General features: G+C 35.1%; 1 protein-coding gene across 2 annotated transcripts in view; it reads right to left on the bottom strand.

Moving 5' to 3' along the window:
• Positions 1-418: 418 nt before the first annotated feature.
• The window catches only part of TMEM135 (transmembrane protein 135), a 237548-nt gene continuing 216828 nt past the window's right edge, over positions 419-21138 (bottom strand). The window contains exons 8-15 of one of the 2 annotated variants that reach the window (XM_045818189.1): positions 20226-20372; positions 17706-17775; positions 14193-14360; positions 11057-11120; positions 10004-10080; positions 5429-5527; positions 4590-4657; positions 419-2803 (exon numbers count right to left, since the gene is read on the bottom strand). In XM_045818189.1, the coding sequence (XP_045674145.1) occupies positions 2671-2803; positions 4590-4657; positions 5429-5527; positions 10004-10080; positions 11057-11120; positions 14193-14360; positions 17706-17775; positions 20226-20372 (826 nt within the window). In that variant the 3' untranslated portion in view covers positions 419-2670. The remainder of the gene's footprint in view (positions 2804-4589; positions 4658-5428; positions 5528-10003; positions 10081-11056; positions 11121-14192; positions 14361-17705; positions 17776-20225; positions 20373-21138) is intronic. The other variant, XM_045818190.1, reaches the window with a different exon arrangement.

The raw sequence follows: 21138 nt of genomic DNA, 5'->3' as shown, positions 1-21138 counted from the left end.
AAAATAAACTAGGTGTCAACTGAGTGACGACAATATTTAGAGATCACAGACAAAGTTACAGAGGTAACCATGAATTTAAGATAACTGAACCAAAGGTTTTATTCAGAAATAAATAAGAAAACAAATTTAAACTCTGATAAAAAAAAAAACTAACTGGTAAGAATCCAGAAGATTTGAGACAATTTGTTATCCTGTAACTTCAGTCTCTACTTGGTTGATACTAACGTGAGGATTTTATTAACACAGGAAATGGCGATGAAACAACTGGAGTGCTCCTGACTACCTCTACGCCCTGTTTTTCAACCCACATAAAGATGTAAGAAACACCGAGGGGGCTATTGATGTTTAATACAATCAGTTCTGGTGGAAGCTTACCACAGTCAGAATTTCTTCAGTGTATAAATGGACTAAAAACATGTTTTGGAATGGAGACATCTATTTGCCTTTATTTATGACTCTGAGTAGTCAGCCGACACCTGATCAGTTAGAGGTAGACAGATATTCATTGGCATTGTCTTCAGGAACGCAGAGCACCTCCTCCGTGTTCGCGCACACAGCTGCCCTGTGCAGTCTGTCCCCACGAGACCAAGCTGCATTTCTCTGTTCACCAGTGCAAATTAGTTAAGTGGTCATTCAAGTTATCCACTCATTACTGTATCCTGCTTCGTGAGATGGGTATTTATATTTCATATAAAATAAACGATGACTGTAGTTTGTAAAAATAAAAATAAAAAAGTAAATCACAGAAATTGCACCTTTTGACTAGTAAACTTTTACCAATCTCATCAAATTTTAGTATGGTTTGTCTTTAATATCATAACCTTTAATGTCAATAAAAACAATAACTTACGTATTAGAATGTTTTTTCTTTTAACCTGCCAGGAAAATACTATAAACGTAATTTCTACATCAGGACAGTGAGGAAGTGTGCACAGGTCGCAGTGCCGCCTTCCCTGCTGTCACACTCCAGTTTTAAAAGGAAACATAGTGCTAACCATCATTTTGATTCCAGTGAATAAAAACTTAAAACTTAATTTATTAATCAGTTTTGAAGTCTTGAAATAAAACTATCCTTTAACAGTATTGCTTAATAGACAAGTCAATTCTAAAAAGTTAATCACAATGCAAAACTCTGAACAAATTAAAAGTGGTTCTCCCTGTTACCATGGTACCAGAGTCTGTCTTTTTGTTGGGTTTCAGTTCGCCATAACAACCTAGGATAGGATTACATGTAAACAGAAGCGTATAAGGCTTGATGAAATCAAATATGCAGAACTAAACATTTTTAAAGTCTGGGTTGTACTTCTTTTGCAACACAAGTTCTACAGCATAATTAATTTACAATGGCCTAAAACTTTTCAGCAACAAAATTATATTTAAAAATATACCATCATCCCTATATGTAACATTAACTGTAGACATCACACCACTTAAGCCTTTGATTAACTTAGAAAAGTATACCTTTTCCCTGAAAAGCTCTCAAGAGTGACCATATTTCAATCACAGGTGTCCTGAACTAACCCATAATCAGCAGTGAGTACATGTTGTCACTTTTTTATTCTAATAGGAGTAAAAATGGTGACAATGATTTTTTGAAAAGAGGCTAGAAACTGAATGCAATTAGTGATGTTGCTTTCATACATCACTAAAAAAAGTTTGTATACACACTTTTATACAACTACTGGATTGTTATATTCTTTTTAGCTGTTTTAACAGCTACTGTATAAGTGCCAAGATTTGTGAGGAAACAAAACTGCCAACCTGTCAAAACTACTTTTGTTCCATAGAATTCTGATCCCTTCTAAGTCAACAATGGCACACAAACTTAGCCATGAAAAATTTAGTCCTTGTAAATGCAAACAAACATAATAAAACTACAGGAGGTTTAAGAGTAACTTCCTTTGCTTTTAAATATTCAAGTGTAATGTTTCTGCAAAAGATTAAAACATACATTTCAACTTTATCAGCTGTGTCAATTCCCATTTGCACCCAACCTGCCGTCAGTACACAGGCTCCCCAAGCTGCACAGCCGCAGTCCACCTCGGACAGAGATCAAGGTGTCGGTGGAAGAAGAGCTCGGATGCCCGGGGTTCATCTGAACAGCGAGAGACCCGTCTCTGAATCCCTGAAGTATGAACGGCCACTTAAATTGCTCTATACTAAAGCAGCATTGTCTGTGAAGAGTTAATTCATACCCATAACATTTCACCACTAAAATTACCAATTCAAAAGTTAAAAAAAAATACAGAGCGAATCCATGTACCCGTGAGCCTCTGTATCCTAAAGTGGAGAATTTTTCTTAGCTTTAACCAAGATTATACTGGAATGAACTAAACACATTGTTTAAAGTAACTGTAAGTATATCTTATTTTTTACATAGATTACTTAATATTGCTTGTGCACATAATTTAATCAATAGTATATCATCATGTCAACAACTACAGTCATCTAGAATCAGATTCTGGCTACAGAGGGAGCTTAATTATTAAGCAACATCTTACTACAAAGCTTCTGTATTTCTGATTGGTAAGAAAAGCAAACAAAATGAGCATCTCTCATTGAAATAACACTGAAGTTCAAGCTCGGTACCCCTTCTTTGTGTTCAACATAATTAACTCTTCAAGATAAAATAATGGAACATTAAGACACATTAATAAATTACAGTCATCTTCAGGAAAACTCGATGGGCAGCTCTGGTGGTACAGTCGTGTATCTTGGGTCCAATCTAGGGATAAAATCCTGAAAGTGTTTGGATGCACCCGTACCAAATACATCAAGGACTTTTCGGTTCATGACAGCGAATCTGCAAAACAGAGGACACAGTAAACAAGCATTTAGTTTATAAAATGAGATGGTTTACTCTAGTTGACTTATCTTTCATGAGATGGAAAGAGAAAGGCAGACATGGTAACAGCCTCACTGGCAGATTCAAGAGTCACTCTGATGGTCCTCCTCCAGATCCCTGCCCCGTACTTTCTTAGAGAGACACTGATCCCAAGTCAGAAACCCCAGGGGTTACTGTCATCATCTCAAATCTTTTCTAATAGATAATGCCAAACAGAAAAATATGTTCCTGACAATTTTTCTGGTGGGTCAACTCACAAGAAACTAAGAAACAACAAATGAGCTAACATTTACCAATGAGGCAAAGGTAGTCAATGTAATTTCTCTCATAAGTGATTTTAATGTCTTACAACCAACAGAAAACATACCCAAATGTACAAAAATTTAATAATTAAAGGGCAGACAACAAAGAGATTTTCAAGTTTCTAATGACAAAACAGAGTTAACACCCTCATTTTACCCATCACGTAACCTAAGAGACGTAAAGTTTTTAAAAGATACACATTCAGCTAACGTGCCGGACAGACCTGCGTCTCTGTGCCTGACTGTGAGCATCTGCTCTCCAGGGAAGGCAGCAGAGTGACATTGGCTGTGGGTCATTCATTAGCCAGCACCATTACTCTAAGAGCCTTTTTTGTTTCTTTCCAAAGTGAACCTGCTTCCAACTGGTTAAACTCATTAATGTGAAAAACGAAATGACAAGGAAATAAATGATTAAATAATAATAATAAAAAAACAAAAAGAACACATGGTGTCATGGCTACAAAGAATCCAAAGCCAGACTGCCTGGCTCGTGTCCCAGGGCCATCGTTTCCCCGCTGTGTGACTCTGGGAAGCTATTTAACATCTCTGTGCATCTCAGTTTCCTCATGTGTAAAACTGGGACATTAACAGTACCTATCTCGTGGTTATTTTAAGGATTAAATACATATGTATGGATGTTGTTTGTGTACATGTGTGTACATATGTGTGTATCATAAAACCATATCTTGGACACAGTAAGCACTATACAACTGTTTGCTATTATTATTATTAATGACAGTAATATTAATAGCAGCTACACTTTACTGAGTATTTATTAAATGCTAAGTGCTTCCATAAACATCTCAATTTTTCTGTAACCATACAAAGTATGTACTACTATTTCATGGTAGAGAGAAAATACTGAGACTCATGAGGATAACAACTTTCCCACCAGTGACGCAGCTAACAGTGTTGGAGGTGAAGTCACACCCAGGACTGTCCTACTCCAAAGTAGGTCAAGCTGCCTCCTGAAGAATTAGATTAACATCAAAAGTGCTAACAACAATAAAGAACATGATGATAAAGACAAAGGAAAGTATGCTTACAATATCAGGCAAAAGAATACAATTATCTTTCTAAAATGTAAATCAGTTCATTGTTTAGGCATGATTTCTTATGAATCTGTTTAATATTTTTAATCAAAAAGATCAAAGATTTTAAAAGTGAAATCTAATTATGTTATATAGCAACTAATTAGCTGTTGCAAATCAACATATTAATCTAGAACACTTAAAATATCTAAAATAATATAGGGGAAAATAGTCAAAATAAGGTTCATTAAAAGAATGCCCCATGTTAGTCTTAAACTGATTTATATCTAGAAATTCTACTTTACCAAGAAAAGAATATTCCCCTACAGAGACAAAAAGATTAAAAAACTTGCTTATGGAAAAAAAATCTTGCTCTTTTTATCTGATCATTAGAACATCTCAGTCACTTACTTGCCCTTGGTGAGCCTTAAAAGGAATTTCCAGTAAGATGGTCGCAAAGTCTGAACTTCCATGACAGCCTAAGATTAGAGTATTCAACTTTAGATTTCTTTTAGTAAACAGCAAAGATCATCAGCAGTCTTAGGCAACAGAGTAGTTTTATCTCTATTTTTATTGCTTGTTATATTTTAAAAACAACAGTGATGACAATAATAACAAAAACATGTATTTATGTTTAACTTGGTAATATAAGAGTTTTTCTAAATGTGCCTTCAAAAAGAATACTGCCTATGAAATAATAATTAGTTAATTAAGTCATTATCAGGAAGTATTTACTGAATACCCATTAGACAGCTGGCAGCATTACTGTGAGAAAGTGCAAGTAAAAGCTGTCCCCAAAACTTTGCAACAGCCCTAGTGCTATTAGCTTCAATAATAATTACAGAATTCAAAGAGACTGAACAATGCTTCTTTTAAGTGAGAATATGACTGTTCTCCTCACTGCCTGAGTAACACTGGGAAATGCAATTATTCTTATTTATGCTTATGGTACGTTTTTCTAAAAAAAGTACAGTTGTATTGGACCATTCTAGCCAATACACTAAAGTAATAGTTTACCTATAAAAATTGCACTCTGTTTAAACCTAAAAATTGTTGTGCTCATAAAACATGAACTGGCCCATTAAGATAAAATGTTTAATGACTTGAAACTTGCCAACTATCTTGCTAAAAATAAAAAAGCATGAAATGTAATAAATAAAAACGTTCCCAGGTTTTTATTTTTCCCTCATTGGTTCAATGTACATTAGAAACAAATAATTCTACTTCTCATTTCAAAAAGCTATACTTACTGCTTGGAAGCAGATTGCTGTGGAGATGGAATAGATGATAGTATCTGCATGGGGAAAATATGGAACCTTTCCTGCTTCAATGCCTTTGAAATACAGTGTCTGCAAAACAAGCATAATGTGAGATATATAAAGAAAACAACTTTAAATAGCATTAACAATGCAGTTGAGCAGTATGCTCCCTATCTACCACTATTTTTTCCTAACTTTCCAAAATCCTAATCATCCTTTTCAGAGTTCAAATCCCAGGTTGCATCGTCCACAACAGCCTTCCATGCCAGCCTTTCCCTTTCACCCCTCCCCTCACCCTGGACCCCTGATCCCAGTAACAATACTTGTCTGTCAAGTTCAGCAGCACTTTATTTCTACCTCTTTTGTGTCATTTACTCTTCAGAGCTTTTTGCACAATGCTTAGGTCCTCCACTCACTGTTAGACCTATTCATTCACACATTAAATATTTAATGAGGTTAATTTAACCATATGTTGGGTACTATGCTAGGAGCTAGGGATCTGAAAATGAGTAAAGATGGTTAGTGTATAACATAAATAATTAATGCACTCTAACTTCATTAGATACGTGTCTGTATATGTGTATATAAACTTATATTTAATAAATACATTTTGGCTCCCCAGAGGACAGAGCAACTGCTAGGTCTAGGACCAGGGACAATTTCAGAAATGACTACATTTGAGTAGTGCTTCTCAAACCATCTGCAGTGAAAACAAACAAACAAAAAAATCACTTTTTAAAATGTCTAGTTGCCATGACTTGATACTTTTATAATAAAAACAAATTACTAAAAAGATAAATTTAAAAAACACAAAATTGAACTGATTTTCACTATTATAGTCAAAAGACAAATTACTCTCAAATTGCTATAAAAGTTTCCAAATGCTTACTCTCAATATCTCTACCTATCTTTGTCATCAGCTGGTAACAGTTCATGGACTAGTCTAGTCTACTGACCACTCTTTTAACAGCGTTGCCTTCTAAGAGGCATAGGATCAACAACTGAATAAGAGAGAAAAAGCAGGGATAACAAGCAGGGTGCAAGCACACAGTATGTATGTGGAACAGTGAGCTAATTTACAAGGACAGAACATAATGGTTTTCTGGAGCATGATATTACAATACGGTGGTGGGAGATTCAAGAAGATGAGTGGTTCATAAAGAGCATAACATAATTTTTTCCATGAAAAGAGTGGTTTATACAGCTGACTTTTAATTAATATTCATTATGTAATAATATAGCATTTTAATGTACAACTAACTTCAATCTGTAAGATATGGGCTAAGAATTACAGTTTGCTCAGGAAACAAGGCAAACTCTGGCCGTTACTTTGAATGTAATGTGACTGTACATGACAAGGTACAGATGTGTCACAGCAGCACATTTGTGTTGATGAAAACGCAACTTGAGTGTGATCGATGGCGTAACAGAAACACTGCATGAAACAAGTATCTTCTGATATACAGAATAAATGTGTTAGTAATTACTTCCTACAACAGAGCACAACTACATTGTGTTGATGAAGGGAGGGAACCACATCCTACCTTTCTACCTGCTTACCAGCACCCAGCACAGCAATGGGAACATAATCGATACCCAGTAAATATATCTTGGAAATAATTTTTTCAAAGAACAAAGTTCCCTGTACAGCTGATTTTTATTTAATATTCATTATGTGGTAATACAGCATTTTAATATAAAATTAACTTCAATCATAGAGAAATGATTGCTTTTTATACCATAGTAATTAATTCCAAAAGGACATGGTAAATTTAAACTGTTAATTTCCTATATTTAAAAATATTTTTATAAGCATATTTTATATATAAGCTTCTTTGGTAAGATCAAATATGGCCTATTGATTCAAGAGCAATACCATTGTTTGGCTTTAATGATTCTAGCCATTTTGTCCTGGCCAGTGTGGCTCAGCTGGTTGGAGTGGTGCCCCACAGACCAAAAAGTCGTGGATTAGATTCTTGGTCAGGGCACATACCCAGGTTGCGGGTTTGATCACCAGTCAGGGGGGCTTACAAGAAGGCAACCAATGGATGTTTCTCCCTCACCCTCCCTCTCTCTCTCAAGAGAAGCAATGGAAAAATGCCCTTGGGTAAGGATAAAAAAAAATTAAAATAACCTCTAGCCATTTAGGGAAGCAGCTGTAAAACACACCTTTTATAAACTAGATCTCAATAATGGATTCCCTTAGTGTCAAAAAATACATTTTTGCTATGTAGGGGCTATTTTTCTTTCTCTCATTCCACTGTTCCTCTCCACTAGGAAGTCTTCTTCCTAAACACGCTAAATCTGTGTACTTCTCTCCATTTCTTCTGCACCTGTCCTGACACAAGCCACTACCTCTTGCCTGAGACTGTTTTCCCAGCTTCTACTCTTGCCTCTAATACATTCTCTATGAAGTAGCCAGAGCGTTCTTCTTAAAATGTGAATTAAATCACACTATTTCCATTCTTAAAACACTCCAATGGCTTCCAATTGCAGCAACTACACTGAAAAAAAGTTCTCTTTCTGCACTCCCTCACTCCCTCTCTCTCTCACACACACAGTGGGACAAGGCAAATGTGCAATTCTCTAAATGTCATTAGGAACACAAATTTGCAGTGAGAAAAAATTTTTAAAAATCAAATAAGTTAAATAAAATGTATAATCTTAACTTTGAATTGGAAACACCAATATGCACTTGATCGTTTTCTCTTTCTCTAAAAAGAATGAGAGGACAAACATCTCTAGCTCTGATCGATCACTGGAAGGGCCCAGAAACAATGACTAGACTGGGAGCAAAAAGCCTCTAGCCCGCAATGCGAGTTTTCAAATGCTGTTTTCTACCAGAAACTAGGGGCTGGTGGAGAAAAGGCTGATTGATTCTGCATCGGGGGCAGGAAATGTCCCAGATGAACCTGGAATATCTTGTTTTATCACAAAGCAAGAAAGCTCTCACACATGCTGGTATTATGTGAAAAAGAAACAAGTCAACTTTAAGAGGTTCTCACGGCCAAAGACGGGGGACATTTACCACAATGACTACAATTGGTTGAAACAAAGCAAATATGTTAAAATCATGATTTCATATGACACTTTAGAAAATAAAAACTCGTAGGTCAACTTTGCAGGACACTAGGGACTAACTTATTCTGAACACTGGTAAACAAAGGGAAGTAATCAAGCATTTTATTATGACTTAGCAAACAAACTATTTTAGGGTAACCAAACAGTTGAAAAGGGAAAGTTCTTTCTAGAAAAATTTCCACTAATAAAATGCAAAAAAACCTTAATAATAGATTATGACCATTGTATAACCCTCAATGAAATAATTTCTGGTAATGATCAGCAATGGCTGATAAAATAATTAGGAAAAAAAGACTAATGGGAATCTGCCCCGGCTGGTGAGGCTCACTGGACTGAGTGCTGGTTTGCGAACCAAAGGGTCACCAGTTCGATTCCCAGTCAGAGCACATGCCTGGGTTACAACCAGGTCACCAGTAGAGGGCATGTGAAAGGCAACCACATATTGATGTTTCTCTCCCTTTCTTTCTCCCTCCTTCCCCCTCTCTCTAAAAATAAATAAATAAAATCTTTTAAAAAAGGCTAATGGGGAACCTTATGTTGGGTCTATCACTACTGAGTCCACTGATCAACCTTAGCACCACAAAAAGAAAAAAATACAGACATTTCTGTGCTTCTTAAAGTGATGCAATAGGAATTCACGCATAGCAACTATGAAGTATTTCTGCAACACAACACTCTTCCCCCTCAAAAAATATTGAAACTTAATTTGCTTAAGCCTCCAAATCTAATTGTTTATAGGAATTTACAGTTAAAGAATCATGTTATTAACACTACCAGTGACAGTGCCATTCCACATTCTGGGTTTTTCAGCAAAACCCAGAATGTGGAAAATTCCATAGAGCTAATTACCTAGGTCTTCAACAAATAACTGGCAAGGGTAAAAAGAAGGGCTTGGTAACTATGGTATTATACACTAAAAGAGAGAGGGATCCTGATTAAAACAAAGGCATTACAAAAAGACTTTTGTGAGACAATCAGTGAACATGTACATTCTAACTGGTTATGTGATACCATTAAAGAATTACTAGGTTTTTCTTAATGTATGATAATTGCATTGTGGTATATTTTGGTTAGTATGTTGATTTATTTTTAAGGAGTCTTTATCCATTAGCCTTATTCTTTAAGGGGTCTTTACCCTGAGTTACTTATGGATGAGGTTATACTATGTCTGGGATTTGCTTTAAAATACATCAGTACTTGAGAGGTTGAGGCAGTATAGATAAAATGAGACTGGTCAAATACTATAACTGTTGAAGCTATGTAATGGGTACATGAGGGTTAATTATATTATGTTTCTATATCTATGTATATTTAAAAATAACACAAAGAAAGAGGACGAAAGAGGGGAACTATTTTTGCAAAACTTTGTAAGTACTTTTATAAGATTAGAATTTGCTTTTTAAATTAGGATATGTATTTGTTGCTAAAGCAGCTTAAAAGCTATATATCCTTTGCAACTGTACATGGATAAAAATGTTTGCTTACCTCCACCAATTTGGAAGCTAAATACATGGAAATTGTTGTGCTTTTGTAAAACATCATTGATACTCCTGCCAAAAATCCTGAAACAGATAAGGCAAAACTCATCAGATCTTGAAGTATGTCCTTTGTTATTAAGTCATTTGGAAATGTCAATTTGCTTAAATAAGAATTTATTTATAATGGTGCCTTTTGTTACATCAAAATCAGGGATAGTAATATACTTGATGACATTAAAATGGGTGAGTTCTTATTATCACACATTTTTAAATTAAGAAAATTGACCTTCAGAGTTAGGAACAAACAGTCCTGATACACGTTAAGAAATATCACATTCTAAATTTAACTTTAAAAACAGTGGTGATTTTGCCAAACATAATGATTTTCAAAAATAATTTTTAAAGACTATTGGTTTCATTTCTAATTTTAAGTGAAAATAATTATTCATCTATTCTCCTAACAGCTCAAATTATTTTTAGTGCTATCATTACACTCATTTCCCTATTACCACCTTCATTTTGTCAATGGAAAACCAAGGTGGGAGGAGGCCTAGAATTCTAATAGTAGGAAAGTTACCAGTAAACATCTGAAAAGTTGTCTGTCCAACTTTAGTCCATACATGCAATTGTAGAAAAATGTCTTTAGTTTTTATAAAATTATTTACATTCCTAAAATATAATAAAGATTATTAAAACATATGCCACTTACCACTGGTAAAAACAGAATATTTTAAGAAATCTATTTGTACTTAAAATTGTACCACAGTCACCTCTATATTTTAAAACTTCATTTTTGCGGGGGACACATTCCTTAGGCTTTCTGGCCTGTAGGAGGGCAGATACCCAAGTCATTCTATTGCCAACTCAAAACACCAGATGGCAAGAGTGCTTTGATATGTTAAACTTCTCAAGTATAAAATGGGTGGACTAGTGCCTCAACAGGGATTCTATTACAGAGAAAAGAAGATACAAAAGAAATCAGATGAATTTGGAAACTATATCTGATTCATTTCAACCACTGATTGATGCAATAATAATCCTTTTTAAATCATTGCTTTACCAGCTATAATAGCATGTAGTTCATCATCCAGGTTTCTGATCCAGCGTAGGAAGCAACTGGTACCCTGCATCAGGAAGAAAACACAATGACTTTAGCTGTCTCATTCCAGAAAAAGCATGTCACATCTGTGATGAGTGAGTCGCTATGCTGACCTTGGAGGCAAATTGGTGATCTTCTCTAAATCTAACTGAATACACGATTGGGATAATTATAAATGATAACTTGTTATAAAGTTACTTTTTTGGATAGGCTTTATTAAGAAATTATCCATAATATTTTTATTGTAATGATTCTTCAAAATGAATCTGTAGATTCTACTTTTGCCTACGAGTAGAATGCTGGGAAAAAGTATCACTTCCACTTAACAAGGAGAAAAGGCTGGATAAACCACAAATCTGTCAGGCCAGAATTCTACACCCAGAGATAATAATTTTTAGTTTGAAGGTGAAATAAAAACTCTCTCAGACAGACAAAAACTGAGAAAATTCACCTGCAAACCTGCACTACCAGGAATGTTAAAGGTAGTTTTGCACGCAGAAGGAATATAATACCAGATAAAAAATTAGATCTGTAAAAAGAAATGAAAAGCTCTGGAAATGGTAAAATTAAGATAACATATTTTTCTTATGTTTCACAGCTGTAAAACTGAATTACAACTGTCTAAGGCAGTGGTCAGAAAACTACAGCCCACTAGCCAACTCTGCCTTGCCATCTGTTTTTATATGGTTTGTGAGCTAAGAACATTTTCTACACTTCTAAAGGACAGAAATAAACACAATTGCAACATGTAAAAAGTATACAGAATTCTAATTACAATGTGACAAAGTTTCATTAGCACACCACCATGCTCATTCACTAAGGTGTTGTCTATGGTCTGGCTGCTTTCACACAACAGAGAGTTGAGTGGTTGTGACAGAGGTCGTACCATCCACAGAGTTTAAAATATTTTCTATCTGGCCCTTTACAGAAACAGTTTTCTGACTCCTGATCCAAAATAAAAAGAATAACATTATATTGTGGGGTTTATTACTTATGAAAAAGATAAGTGTATAGCATAAAAATGGAGAGGAGAAATCAAAATTATAGTGTTGTAAGAGTCGTGTACTATAATGAAGTGGTATAACAGTATTAAAAACATTTATTATAAATGTAAAGTAATCACTAAATTTTAAAAAGAGGTGTAAATAATAAGACTACAGTGAGGACACTACAAAAATACAAAAAAATTAATTTAAAAAATTAGAATATATTTTTAAAAATCCATTAGAAAAAGAAAAAAAGAAACAAAATAAAAAATGGAATAAATTCAAAACAATTAGCCAGAAGGTAAATTTAAATTCAGCTATAACAAATAAATACATTAAGTATAAACAGTCTAAACATACCAATTAGAAGAGAGAGATTATCAAGTTGGATAAAAAAAAGGACCAACTATATGGAGTCTAAAAGAAACCAGCCTTTACACCAAAGACCCAGAAAAATTCAAATAAAAGGACAAAAAAATATACTGTCACAAGTATAATCAGAAGCAAGCTGGACTGGCTATATTAGCATCAGACATAGGAGACTTCACAACAGGGACTATCACCAGGGAAAGAGGAACATTACAAAATGAAAAAAAGGTCGGTTCACCAAGAAGACACGGAAGAAACAAGGTATATTTGTCCTCTTGACTACATTCTTATGAAGATGCTAAAGGCATTGATAATTTTTTTTAAAAAAAATTACCTACAGCTTTGGAATACACTGCAGGAATATTTCTTGAAGAGATTTTCTGGCCCAGCTGTATTTTCCTTAGTGTAATACCATTAGTTTGAATTACTTAGGCAAAGAAATAGTAACAGAAGTAAAAACAAACAAAAAAAAGTAAAAACAGGCTCTGAGATATGCTAGATGGTAGAGAATAACCAACCTGAGCAAAATGTTGGAGACAGTCTACATGTAAACACGTAAGAGTTTATGTTAAGAATAAATACAAACATTATAAAATTAGAAATGAAAAAGAATGTGAATAACTATCTTTTATAAGTAAACTTGTACATGAAATGATACCTAACCATCTTAACCAAAATAATGCCAGAATTCAATTTTTTCCAGCATTAATTTTGAGTTTAAAGTGTGTCTCTGTATATATGCAGACAGGTCAATGTTAGTTATCACATTTACTTAGAATCCATTTTTATTCATTCATTCATTCATTCATTCATTCACTTTTGTAAAATTTTACTTATTTTATTTTTAGAAAGGAGAAGGGAGGGAGAACGAGAGGGAGAGAAACATCAATGTGTGGTTGCCTCTCAAGTACCCCCTACTGGGGACCTGGCCCATAACCCAGGCATGTGCCCTGACTGGGAATCGAACAGGCCACCCTTTGGTTCACTGGCTGGCACTTAATCCAGTGAGCCACACCAGCTAGGGAAGAATCTATATTTAGATTTAGAATATAAATTTCAGATGTTTAATGTGTCAGTAATACTACTTATATATTAGTAATTCCCATTAAACAAAAGGCGATTATTTAAAGTTGCAAAGTACTGTGTGGTGAATGATATCCAAATACGTGTTTAGGTGTGTGCTTATATACATGTGGGTATGTTTACAGAAACATGCAGAACAGGGTAGAAGAATGTTCACTCTGGTTACCTGAGAGGGTGTCGTAGGAATAGTGAGTGGAAGAGGGAAAATAAGTCATTACTTGTATATAACTTACAACAGAAAATTATACTGATTCTATCAAGTAGTTGTCATCAGCTAGCGGGGTTTGAAATATGTTTAAATTAAAACCAGATACTAAATATGATTAAGAAAAATAGGTAGACCAGGTATAGTAATATCACTTTTGATGTTAGAAGTGTTAAAGTTTATATTTTCTCAGTGCATGTTACTGAAAAAATAAAATGAGTCTAAAAATCTTTAATATTATGTATAAATGCAAGTGTGTCTGTACTTTCAAGCATATTAAGTAACATTTAAAAGAAGAAATTTACCCAGCCTTAATTCCCAATACATATAGATGCATATCAATACTATGGAAAGAAGCATTAAAAAAATGATAGATGAGTGATGGCTAAACCACATTCTAACATTAGCTATGTTATTTATTTCCCATTTTTCTTCCCTCTTCTGCAAGCCATACCTTGTATATACTAACGAAAGAGCCCAGAAAAGCTCCGAGCTGAAAATTTTCTTTGTTGTAGAAGAGAGAGAGTAGCCGGGATGGCTTTGTGAACAGATGCCTAAATGCAGAGGGGATTCGGAGGCAGCACTGGATCAAGTACCCCACGCTGAACATTCTGATGAAACCCTAGGGAAAATTGGAGGAGATTCTGATTTACAACCAAATTTTGAAGTTTGATAGTTGAATTTTACTGTCTTGGAATCAAAACAGGATTCAAAAAATTAACACGAGTACATATCACAGCCAGTTTCAAAATTAAATCTTAAAACCTCAATTTTAAAATAATTACCTTAAAAATGAGGGGAAAACCTGCAGTAAATATACTTTCTTTGATTTACAAAAACTTAAAAAGTTTCACAAGTACTAGCCAAGCTTATCTATGCACCAAACTTCCACTGCTTGGCATTTTGCTGACAACAACCAGGATTTGTAATTTCTAAAGTACATCTGAAAATTTTAGAAACAAAAGCGCTGAAATTTAAAAAATACAGTTAACAAAACCAAATCCTTTTGGAAACTCCTCTTACTCATCAATATGAGTAGAGATTCTTTTGATAAAAGATAATTTCCTTATTTGTTTAGACCTTTGGTATCAATGTTTTAAATGGTCAGGTTAAAAGACTTTCCACCCTGGCTGGTATAGCTCAGTGGATTGAGCTTGGGCTGCGAACCAAAGCATGGCAGGTTCGATTCCCAGTCAGGGCACATGCCTGGGTTGCAGGCCGCGGCCCCCAGCAACCACATATTGATGTTTCTCTCTCTCTTTCTTTCTCCCTCCCTTCCCTCTCTAAAAATAAATAAATAAAATATTTTTTAAAAAAAGACTTTCCCAGGAAAAGAAGTAATTATATTTAGGTTTTTATTTCTGTGCCCAAATGGGTCAGGCTAAAATATCTCTAGGGAATGGCAGCTTCAAGGTTCACTCAACAAAACCTGACAAAGCAAATCTGCGACAAATCCATATTTGCTACCAACGTTTCCCCATATTCCCCGCAACTATTTGTATAGTGCAAAACAGGACAGAGAGAGGGTGACTGGTGCTGGTCGGTTTCACTTCCGTGTTTAGGAAAATGAAGTTTAGATATGAGTTCACACTGAGAGACTAAGAAATGCCAATAAGCATAAAACAAGTGCTATCAAAAAGAGCAGCATTTTACACGTGATTCAGACAATACATTGTGACCCTAGTCTCCATTGTCACCCCTGCTGGAGCACCTATACTCTGAGTGGCGAGTGTCTGCTAAGTTCCAAAGGTCAGGTTTTTATCTTCCAGGTAGCAGCCTTTTTTTATTTTTAAAGAAAAAAGACTAAACTACTATGAAGAAATACTCACTAATCTACCTGAAACTATTTAATAACTAATAAAAAATGAAAATTAAATTGTCCAATCATTAGTATAAATCACTATGTATTTGCTTAACTGAAACTACGTATACTAGTTTAATGCATGAAATGTTCACACTTAAATCTTTCCATTGATAATTGTATAATATTAACCTAAAGATTCAAGGTCATACTTATGTTCAATGTTTTCATGTGGTTTTTAAGAGGCCATTCATTCCTCTATCCAGTCACCATTTTATCTAATCAGGAAATACCCACTGGATGCCTATTATGTGCCAAGCATTACCCTTAGATGCTGGGGGAAAGGAGCAAGAAAGATACAAAGTTCTTGCCTTCATTGAGGCTTTCATGCTCATTAGAGGAAGAGAAAATAAATAAGTAAGCATATAAACAAAAATAATTACAGGTTACCACAAATGTTCTACAGGAAATAGGGCACTAGGAGAGAAATTAACAGGAAGACTTCATTAAGTGGTAAGAGAAAGCCACTGAAGATGTGACATTTCAATAGACACAAAAGCAAAGGAGCTAACATGAGAAAAACATTTCAGGGAGCTTGGACAGAAGGCACAACACCAACAATGAGATTGGCAGGTACGAGGAAGTAATAAAAAGTCAGTGTAAATGAAATATAGTGAGCTGAGGGGAATGTAATTCATATGATTATTTACTCAGGGATATGATTTACCATGTGGTGTAACTGAGTCCATGGAATAATGAGTACACTGTCAAAATATTTTACTATATTTGTGGTATAAATTCCTCACCTACACATCTCCAAATTTATATTCACGGACAAAATATTCCAACTTAAACACAAATTACCAAGTTTACAGCAGTGGTACACACTTGAAAGAAAGGCTACACTGTTTCACTGCTTAGTAATTCTCACGAACTTTCTCATATAATTTTTTTAAAAATATCATGTCCTCTCTTCTCAAAATGTCTCAAGTGCTTCTGATTTAATCAGACACTTCTCCTAGTCCCCTATCGGAGGCTCCCCCTGAAGCAGGATTATGTCCAGTTGGAGGGACAGCTCTCCAGGGACCGTCGGGCTGGCAGATTCTGAGGCTGCCAGCAATGATGCTTTTCTGCTTTTTTGCCATTTTAAAAGTGGGGCAGGAAATCAGATTTGGAAGGAGTGTCATCAGAAACCATTGCACAACTGAAAAAAATACTCTACTGCTTTAATCCCTGGTCATAGCTTTGGGGACCCAAAGGTAAAGTGTTGGCTTAGGCAAACACCACCATCAACACTAGGCCGCAGGCCCTCATGTTAGGAAGCTCTAATGTGCTACAGCCCCCCCTTTCGCAAGAGATGGTGCAGAGGCTGTCTTTTAGGGTATCGTACAACTCTGTTCTTACCATCAACTGAGGAGGGATCAGACATTGTAAGAAAGAACCACCTTTTTAAATCATCAGAATCACTACAGTACCACCCAAAAAGAACCCGTAGCAGGTGGTACCATCTGTGCCAGACTAACTGCAATGAAAATAACTTCCTTCTCAGAGCTGGAAGTAAAGGGGCTGGGAGACGGCATGCATGGGCTGGGGGTGGGTAGGGACAGACATGCCAGTACACTAATATATTAGGGAGTAAGGAATTTATGCCAGCGGGTGTGGCAAGCTCTCTTAATATAGAGTAACTGTGTACATGCTCTAGTGACACTCCATGCTTTAAAAAAGGTAACAGCTTGTCAAGTCCAAAACTAAACTCCACCGTCCCCGACCGTGCAGTGTGTGTGCGTGTGACTGCTGGCCTGACGGCACACAGTGTAGTCCAGGGGCCTCGTTCGAGCACGTACTCTAATGAGGACCCACTGCAAAGTGCAAAATTTAATGACTTCCTTTTTCTGTCTTTCTTGTTGTTGTTGCTTCACCTACTCTTCCATTTCATAAGTTTCACACTAATTTTTAAGTAAGCAAGATTTAAAATTATTTAACTAAAGATTCAGTGAGTATTAGGCTAAATTGTTATCTACACCTCACAAACCTTATTCTTCAAATCAAAGAATGACAGCAATTATTATCAATGTTTTCTTTTCCTTTGAAATTATGTTTTAATAAATAAGTTCTTTCTATACATATTCCCTGTGGTTAATACCAAAGATACTTTTATATACTTACTTTAATGCAATAAGAGATGCAATTATCTTCATAGTGTTTGCAACATCTATGCCTTGGTCCATGCTTACATCTGCAATTAAAGCAAACACCCAGTTATAATGAAAATGTGTGTGTGTGTGTGCAGATATGCTTAAACTTCTCTAACCAAAAGGCAGAAAAAATTACCTACTTGTTTCTAAATGTGTATATCTTTTGGTTTCTTAGGACATACAGAAGCAAAAATAAAAGACATTTTTTCTTTGCTGCTCACCATTTGATACACTGTATAAAATACATGACTGTAGTCAAAACATCTGAATGTGGAACAGAAAAGCCCTATTGGTAAATATCTGTGACTAAATATCAGAAATATGTATATAGCTCTCTTTACTCTTCCAAATCTTTTAGAAGCTTTAAATCACTTATTGTAGAGTATAATGCTCATAAATCATCCATGAAGTCAGTACTTGAGCAAAAATCATAGTGAGAATGTGTTCAGGTTACAGGAATTTATACTTAATTATATTTGAGAGAAAACATCTGGAAAAGAAACATGATACAGTATTAGAATTCAAAATTCCATTTTTAAAATAAATATAGATATAAATCATGGGGGAATTTAAAAGTAGGTTATTTGTAATTTCACTGTAAAGCACTTAGTCCTCTAGTGTTTAATAAACATTTCTGCTGGGAGGACTACCGTTCAACACACACTCATTGTAACGATTTGGTATGTGACTCCAGCACCATTTATTCGCTACAGGCATAAAAAAGTAACTAAAACATCTAATATGGGTTTAGCTCTCCCCTTTTGTCTTTGAAGAGCAGTCTCTGTAACTCTTTCAGACTGTAGTTCGTTAATTAGCTTCGTGGATGGAACATTAGTCCTTTCCTACTTTTAACAATTACTCATAGAGCAATATTCCAGCTCCACATCTCTCTAATTCCATTTATAAGATCTGATTCTCTCTAATTCCATTTAGCAAGACCTTTTCTGAAGTTCAATTCTGCACTGTGGCTGGAGTACACAGGCAGCCTTTACCACTCAGGGGTGACAGCGGTAGTGCATGTCGACCAGAGCTCTGCACCATTAGAATGATATAACAGACCTGATTGTGTACGGCTGTCGAGTGATTAAAGGTGTGAATCACTCGACAAAAGTGTGAAGAACTGCCTATGTAAACCATCACTCTTCATATACCTAAGTGTCCTCTTCAAAGACATTTCTCAGCTATTACTACCAGAACTACACAAATTATTAACTCTCTTTGCTGGTGAAGTTAAATTCTGGTATCAACTGTGCTGTCATTTACTCTTTTCTTACACTTTTATTAAAACAGCTTCCTAAGTCCTGAACTACCCCTTTCCTCCTGTATTACATGCTTTGCTTCTGTATTATCCTGCGTCTGCTTTCACACCAGTGGGCGAGTTTTGCCATGACCTGATCAGTTCCAACACCAGGGCACCATTCACCCACAGAACACATTCTCTGCATTCCCCTGCAATTCTTGTTGACACCACGCCCATTAAGAGGAATCCCCTTCCCTTCTTTCCACAGAGGTAACTCCTAACTATTTTGAACTTGCTTAATAAGATCACTACCACAATTATTCCTGCCATCTATTATTCCTTTCTTTCCTCTTAGCTTCTGTATGCAGTGTATGCTGAAATGAAGAGAAAGTCTTTAAATTCAATAAAAAATCTGAGCACTTACTCTGTGCTCATGTATGGGAAGCAAGTTGTATATTACTTCATTTAAAGCACACAATACTCCTTGATAGAGATTATTAACCCTAGGTAACCCATGAGGGCTTTGGAATACAGGTGGTTAAATCAAAGCCACAAAGCCAGCAGGGGCAAAATAAGAGTCAAACATAGGTCTTCTGATTTTCTTAAAGGGCCTCAGGTTCCCATAACTGATCCCCTAACTTTCTATATTGTCTACTAGGTCATATTCTCTAAAACATCACTACCAAGATTATTTTAATTGGTTGATTTAATTTTAAGTCATTAACTTTATTTTCTTAAATATCTATACTTGAAATACAAATAAAGGATTATTTGTATGAAATATAGACTTCTTTATATAATAAATATTTATTTTATTTCCAAAGCCCTAAAAATGTCTACTCTTACAAAATATCCCATACTTAAAGTTTGTTCCTTATTATTCCTGCATCTTCTTGAATCTCTCAGGGCTTTTCTTTCTCCTTTGCACACCTGACACATTGGGTTAGCATGTATTCATTGTTCTTAATGTTCCCCATTCCAGCCTCCTGCAAGTCCACCTGGTTTGCAGTAGAAAAGTATTTCAGTTTCATATAAACCTAATTTAAAGGCTATAGTCCTGGATGGTCCATAGTCCTGGACAAAGTAATAAACAATATTCACTTGCCATCGTGTGCCTTTTATAAAATTCTGCACAATTTCTGGTAAAAAAAATATTATTGTCGCCTAAGAAAAAAAAACAAGAATACCTTGGCATGGTACAAATATATAAAAAAGATGAAATATGCTAAAATACCAAGATAAAGAACTCACACTGAATCCACAAGCCTCCTGACTAGGGCAATGACGTGCATTCCTCTTGACTTCTCCTCCTGTCTTTCTGTCTTCTGTTCCACTTTTGCGTGTGCCGTCTCTGGTGAGTAAGAGTGTGTGGGGATTTCCTCCTTCCCAACAATGAACCTGGAGAAAAAAGCACCCTGTGAGGCATTTTTCTCCTTTAAAAAAATCACCGGGAAAAATAAACTGATTTTGTTTACATATTAATAAACTTTGGAAAGTCCCTTATCATTTGAAATAATATTCTTTCACAATTTATATAAAATCTAATCACCATGTAAAACATAGGCTTTTGAAATCTGAATACTCAAAAATGTTTAAAATACCTGCATTTGTTTAACAATGCAGGTATTTTAAAATTAAATTGACCAAGTAAAAATAGCATAGTACTTTTATAACCCTTTTAACTTAAGTCACTATTTTTTAAAGGTATTACACACTTAAAGTTTTCAAACAAAGAAGCAGATGAACTATTAACTCAAATCTATTACTTTATGACAAAAATTCATTTTTCTTTAAAATCCAATAGTTATAATTAAATGTGTTTCTCATTTTTCAGTGTAAACTTATATCTAATGTCACTTTAAACAGCTCCAGTGCTGTATGAAGGCATCTATATACACATGAGTAAACAGAGGAAACTAAAATATGAGAGTGAGAAAATGATTAAAATTCCATGTATCCTCATGTTATTCCATGAGAAAATCTTAAATTCTATGTTATTCCTATCTGCTTATTTCCTTAGGGAAAAACCTAACACCCAAGAGAAGACAACATTCCTGTTTCATTAAAACTGGACAATGTTTTTCCAAAGATGATGCAAACACAAGTTACCACCTTTAAATATAATTCAATCAGCATCCTTCAGTGAAGTTTTCAGCTGTGCTCT

This window comes from Phyllostomus hastatus, unplaced genomic scaffold, assembly GCF_019186645.2.
Source record: "Phyllostomus hastatus isolate PE091 unplaced genomic scaffold, TTU_PhHast_1.1 phas_scaffold_317, whole genome shotgun sequence".
Lineage (NCBI taxonomy): Eukaryota > Metazoa > Chordata > Mammalia > Chiroptera > Phyllostomidae > Phyllostomus > Phyllostomus hastatus.
Note: the sequence above shows the minus strand (reverse complement) of the source record. Positions and strands in the feature narration are given on the sequence as shown.